A 5,856-nucleotide genomic window follows, 5' to 3' on the forward strand; every position below is an offset into this window, starting at 1 on the left:
GACACCTCTACCTTCTGGTGTTGGGTTGGACACGTGTACATTCTACACTTCTAGGCCGTTAATTCCCCCGGATATGCCGGGGGTGCATCCTCCCTGTCCCCCACGGAGGATTCATGCCTTAAGTTGGAGTACATCACTCTCGACGATGTTGCTCCTGCGGTGGCCAGGATGTGAAAGAGCCGGCAGGGGTGTGCAGGAGGGGCATTGTGGCTCTGAATCACCGGCTAGGTTGGTTGCGGTGGTCACCATTGGTCTCTGCCAAGGTTTGTTGGTGAAGGATGGTATTCAACATCCGTAGAGTTTTCTGGGGGCCCAGGCGTCCCTCGGGCCGGTGCGCTGCTGTGCGCAAGGCCCGCTGCTGTGTGGCATTCGGGACGCTTCCACTTGCAGATGTCAAACTAGTTCGCTGTAGACCATCTAGTCCTGTAATACACTCCAAGTACCCTCGGGATGCCGGAGGGGTCGGTGACGGAGGCGCCGACGGTTAATGTCCCCCAGTTCGTTGTACAGTCTCAGCCTACTCGCAGGCACCTGCAAGTGCACAGCGACCTCACTGCATTAACCGCAGTGGCATCGTGACGAGGCGCTGCCGAATCTGGCAACTGCGACAGCTGGCGATGCTGCTGCAGCTCAACTCAACGCATGCGTAGTGCAACCGCCCTCAAATACGACCACGTGGCGACACTTTGCGTCCACTCTCGACAACACCTCACGCCACATGCCACTACACGCTCGTGCTAGTGCAGTACACGTGGCCTTCAAATTACTATGAAGAGTGCCATGAAGACTATGAAAAGATCCTCACTGAAAACTGAAGCTTCACCCAGCCCCACAACACCACCATCACCAGCACATGCTGTACAGGAGCCGCAAACTCTGGCCACCCTACAGGCAGTGGAGGTTTTAGGTCAACCTAGTCAAGTGTTACCACCTCCCACGATCTAATTGCTCCCACATCTATGAACAGGAATTTGTAGTCAGAATCAACAACAGCAAGTAGGACCACCGAGAACTTCTTGTAGTTATGATAGTGGGAGCCACTGAAATCTGGGTTCTTGATTCTGATGTGTTTCCCATCTATTGCACCCAGGGTATGTGGGAAATTCCAGCGCTCATGGAACCCACGGGCAACTTCCTTCCACCCTTTTGTTGTGTCAGGCACTTGCATGACTTCATCGCCATATGCAGCAACAATTGCTCGGCAGGTCTCTGGAACAACAAGGGAAATGGTGCTGGGACCCACACCGAATGCAAAGCCCAGACTCTTGTAGGAATTCCCTGTCGCTAGAAATCTGAGGGTTATTGCAACACGTAGGCCTGGGTCCAAAGGCTCTCTCCAGAACGTCCTAGATTTCTCATTGAAGGAACGAACACGATCAACAATTTCGCTAAACACTTCCTCGTTCATGCGCGTGAAATTTTTTGTATAATATGGGGTCCTCCTCAGCCAACTCCCACATAAGATTGGCATAATGTTCGTGGGTGACCCGAATGTGTGATGTATCCCCGAACCCAAACACTTCGGGGCTTTTCTTCTTCCTGTTCTTTACTACCTATGCAACAGCGGCAAGGGTCAATAGGTGGCTTTTCTCAAATTCCAGAATAGCGTTGGCTAGTTGAGGATTTTCCATCACATCACTGTCAATTAAGTCGATGAGGCTCATGGTTCAATGCTGCTGATCCTGCGGGAGTAGATTGGGCACTGTGGCTGTGCTGAGGCAGGAGGGAACCTATATACCTGGACAGGGGACGCAGACTGTCGCAGTACATTCATTGCATAGTCGACATGCAAACGAGAGGCAAGCGAAAGGCATGCGAGAGACAATCTTTGGGACTTGCAATAATCGTGGTGACAACGCAGGTTTTCGCAGTTAGTTGCAACAGCAAGTGCTAGAATACATCGCAGTAGGCTGAGACCCCCACGGCGGCTGTATCTCGACTGAACTGCAATAATCGTAATGGTACTGTGATTATACTACGGAGGTTCGCTGGACATGACGTGGTTCACGATTTGTAAAAATTCGCACACAATCGCAGAATTTTTGTGGCGATTCGTCTAGACTGACCATTTTCATGATCACGGCCAGTCGCAGAGCCGAATCGCAGATGTGTGACCCCAGCATGACGGGAGGCTTCCTGAAGGCGGAGATCGCTGAGCACACGGCCTCCGCTCACCAGAGATACTTTGTTTTTGTCCTGGTCTGGCCTCGCTTCCCACGAGAGTTGTTGTTGTTATTCCCAGCGCCAGACCCACTGTGCTGGGTCAGCGGTAGTTTTTCATGTAAACACAGGCCTCTCGCCTGCATCTACTACCCTCTCACAGTTCATGTGCGCTCCCACAGGCGCGTGGGTACTTGTGCGTGCGTGCATGTGGGGATGTGCGTGAGTGCTTGGGTGTAGGTGCGTGTGTGTGTGTGTATGTGTGTTTGGGGAGTAACAACGACAATAGGTTAGGTTAGGTTTTCCTATTTTATTCATTGTTAAAATTTTACTAAAAGCTGCTGCTGATGCAGGAAGTAAAATTGGTTTAGTTTTTATGTCATTTTTTTTTTTTTTTTCGTTTATAAGCAATTTTTTGGGCTTAGAGTACAAATGGGAAAAAAAATGCATTTTTCTACAGTTTACCTCCCCCCCAAAAAATAACTCCAAAAGAAAAAGCATAAGATTTTACCCAAGAATCTAACGTCTTTATATCGAAAAAGGTACGCCAAGATAAACTAAATAATTACCCTTAAGAATGTTACCTGTAGCCACTAAGAACGGAACCCGCTGTTTTCTGGGTAGAGATTTGTTTTCTGTTAAGTCTCCTCTCATTTTCCTTACTTTCTTAGGTGTGCTTAGGCCCGTCTCCATTGCGCTGAGTGAGGGTGAGGCCCGTGAGGGTTCGAAAGGCATCTAACACAATGCTTATGCCTTACCTACACACCTCACTCCTCACCCAGGTATTGTACAGGTACAACTTACAAGTAAACAGTCTGCCCGAAACAGCTGATCTGATTTCCCATTTTGTAGTAAGATCATTGAAGAAAAAAAAAAAAAATAGTGAATGAGGAACTTTTACATACCTTAGTATGCAGTAGTAATACCAACAAATTTTAGTGTGTGTGCGTCTGTGTGTGTGTGTGTGTGTGTGTGTTACATGGAATTATATAAAATATCGATGATTCCTCAAAAGTTCCTACGTTTAAAAGAAATTTTCCTGGGCGTCCCTACGTCCCTACGGCCATCAAAATTAGCTAAAAGTCCCTACGTTTAGGGACATGTCCCTACAGTTGGCAACACTGACTGGTGCCGTACAGGGAGGGACGGCGCACGCTGGTCCCGCGTGCCGATTTTGTGGTCAAAATTCTACGGATTCACTAATCACGTTTCGTTCTCATCCAGACTTAATGATGTACTTGTATTAGTTTAATTTGTTAAATATATAGGCCCTGTCTCGTCCCTTTCAGCGTTCGTGTTTGAGAATTCACGTTATTCAGATTTCATCACGTTTTGAAATCAAGCCATGGTTGCAGGGATGATGTTACTTCGACTATCTATTTCCCTGTGGAAGACTTTAAAGAACAAATAATTGAGCACTGAAATGTATGTCAATTTTGAAAAAAAAAAAAAAATTTAGTATTGAGTTAGTAGTATTAATTATTATTAGTAGTAGTGCACCACAACATTCCGTTGCTTATCAAGCTATTACACGTCTTTGTCTACAATGTATCGAGAGCGAATACTAAATCGGCTAATTTTCTCCTCACAAACATTGTCTCCACCTTTAGACCTCGCTTGTACGTTATCCACATGCTGCGTTCATCCGCTGGACCTTTAAGCTTTGGAGGGATAGAAACTTTCTTCCACTCTGGTCTCATCGCTGTAATATAAACTGAGACAGTCGTCCGTCCCCACGCTCCACCCTTCCCGCGCTGTTTGGAAGAGTTATAAACGAATAAAGTAGAGGCCAGTACAGTAAAAGCCACTCAGTACTCACATCTCTCACTGGAAGACCGTGGCCTGGAAACAGCTGGACAAAGTGCCACGCGGTGTGGAGAAAAGTGACACACTTTCTAATATATAGCAGACGAAGGAATGACATTTTTTGTTTATGCTGAAAGTTACTCTTACTGGCATCTAACACTGGATTTTTTATTTTTTTTTTTTTTTTTTTATCAGAATATAATAAAACAAAGTATGAGTAAATGATGTGGAGTGAAGTCTGGACATAGTGAGGGTGTGGCAGCCTGGCGCTAGCCAAGCAGCCAGACTCCGTTCGGTCTATTGTGGTAATGCAATTTCCTCCAATGGGACATTGCACGCTGTGTAGTTTTTGCCTTCATCAGTAAGCCTTCCGTGCTTTCAGCCCTGAACATAGCAGCCTTAAGACCTTCAGTGGAACACTGTCAAGCAAGTCTCCATTAGAGCTTCCAAAATCTCGCACCTTTCTTATCTTTCCCAACCTTCTCTCACTATGGTCCTGCTTTGCAGCTAAACACTGACCATCCTTCCAGGGAGAAGTCAACAGGTACATCACGTGGCCGGGGCAGGCGTGCGCGTACAAGGTGGGGGAGATCAAGATCAAGGAACTGCGGCAGAAGGCGCAGAACGCCCTGGGCAGTCTGTTCCGACTGTCGGACTTCCACGACGTGCTGCTGGGCTGCATCGGGCCGCTCAAGATCGTGGAGGAGTGTGTCGCGAGCTACATAGAGCAGACAAACCTGGAGATAGAAAAGGGGGGAGAGGAGAAAGGGGAGGAGGAGGAAAGTGAAGGTGGAGACAAAGATGAACACGAGTCCTCAGACCCAAGAGAGCAAGGCGTGGATAGTGAGAGTGTGGCCAGCGAGGACGCGGCTGGCGGGCGCTCCAGCGTGGCGGGCAGCAGCGTGCTGGTGTTGGTGGCGTGCTGGCTGGCCACGCTGCGCGCCGCGCACTACAGATAGTGCCGCAAAGCGTGCGGCGCCGCGCAGCGCCACACTGCGCCTCGTGATGCGCGAGTGTACAGCTGTACATTGTCGCCTGCCTGTTTGTACATTAGTACGCTGTGTAGCTTTCTTGTCATGTCATAGTCATATATTGTATATTTCTTTTCCTCCAGATGAATGTATTTAAAAAGACTTGTGTAGCGGTGGCATTATCCTTCATTATCACCGAGTGAGTCTATATGTGTCCTCAATGTTGGAGGGAGGCTCTGTGTGAGGCAGTGTGTGAACTGTGGGCGTGTCTAGTGATGTGGACGCTCCCTGCCAGTCTTGGCCATTGTGTTTGCTGCGGTGTGTCTTTGTGAACCTCAACCTACGAGTCTGCCTTCTGTGTGTGTGTGCGTGTGTGTGTGTGTGTGTGTGTGTGTGTGTTTGTGTGTGTGTTCGTCTATCTTTACTTCTGTCCGTCTATCTGTTCGTCTGTCCGTCTGTGTCTGAACGTGTATGCATAACTCCCTTTTGGAGTTGATCATAGAATCTGTCAAGCTGAATAAAGTCCCTTTATGCAAAACCTGTCCCAGACTTTGTATACGAGAGGGATTGAAGTCACCTCGATGTGGAAGCTGAGCCCAAAATTGTGTCTTACGCCACAGTGATGTTAGCCTTGCGTTCAGTTGATACGAGTATTCTAAGGTGTTTATTTGTCCCACTGTTGCCATTTTTGTCTTGCCTATGCGACCTTTCCTTCCCCGCACCTCGGTATCCACAGCTGACTTATATTTCATTGCTTGCACCAGAATGATCACGTGCTTTCACTTCTTCCAAGATGTGAATGGTCGGGACACACCTTGCCCACCTTGCCCAGCCTACACACATCCTCAGTCCACCAAGAACGCCTCTTTTTCTGCACCACAGCCTTCCCTTCCCATCATTGGTCACATCCCTTCACATT

General features: G+C 48.1%; 1 protein-coding gene across 1 annotated transcript; it reads right to left on the reverse strand.

The window, feature by feature from the left end:
* Nucleotides 1-417: 417 nt before the first annotated feature.
* LOC135108951 (uncharacterized) lies at nt 418-1,408 on the reverse strand. Its single transcript, XM_064019854.1, has 2 exons — nt 929-1,408; nt 418-531 (listed from the first exon to the last, which is right to left on the reverse strand). Exons 1-2 carry the CDS (start codon nt 1,406-1,408, stop codon nt 418-420), a joined length of 594 nt encoding a protein of 197 aa, XP_063875924.1.
* Nucleotides 1,409-5,856: the final 4,448 nt, after the last annotated feature.

This window comes from Scylla paramamosain, chromosome 18 (genome assembly GCF_035594125.1).
Source record: "Scylla paramamosain isolate STU-SP2022 chromosome 18, ASM3559412v1, whole genome shotgun sequence".
In the NCBI taxonomy this organism is placed as follows: Eukaryota; Metazoa; Arthropoda; class Malacostraca; order Decapoda; family Portunidae; genus Scylla; species Scylla paramamosain.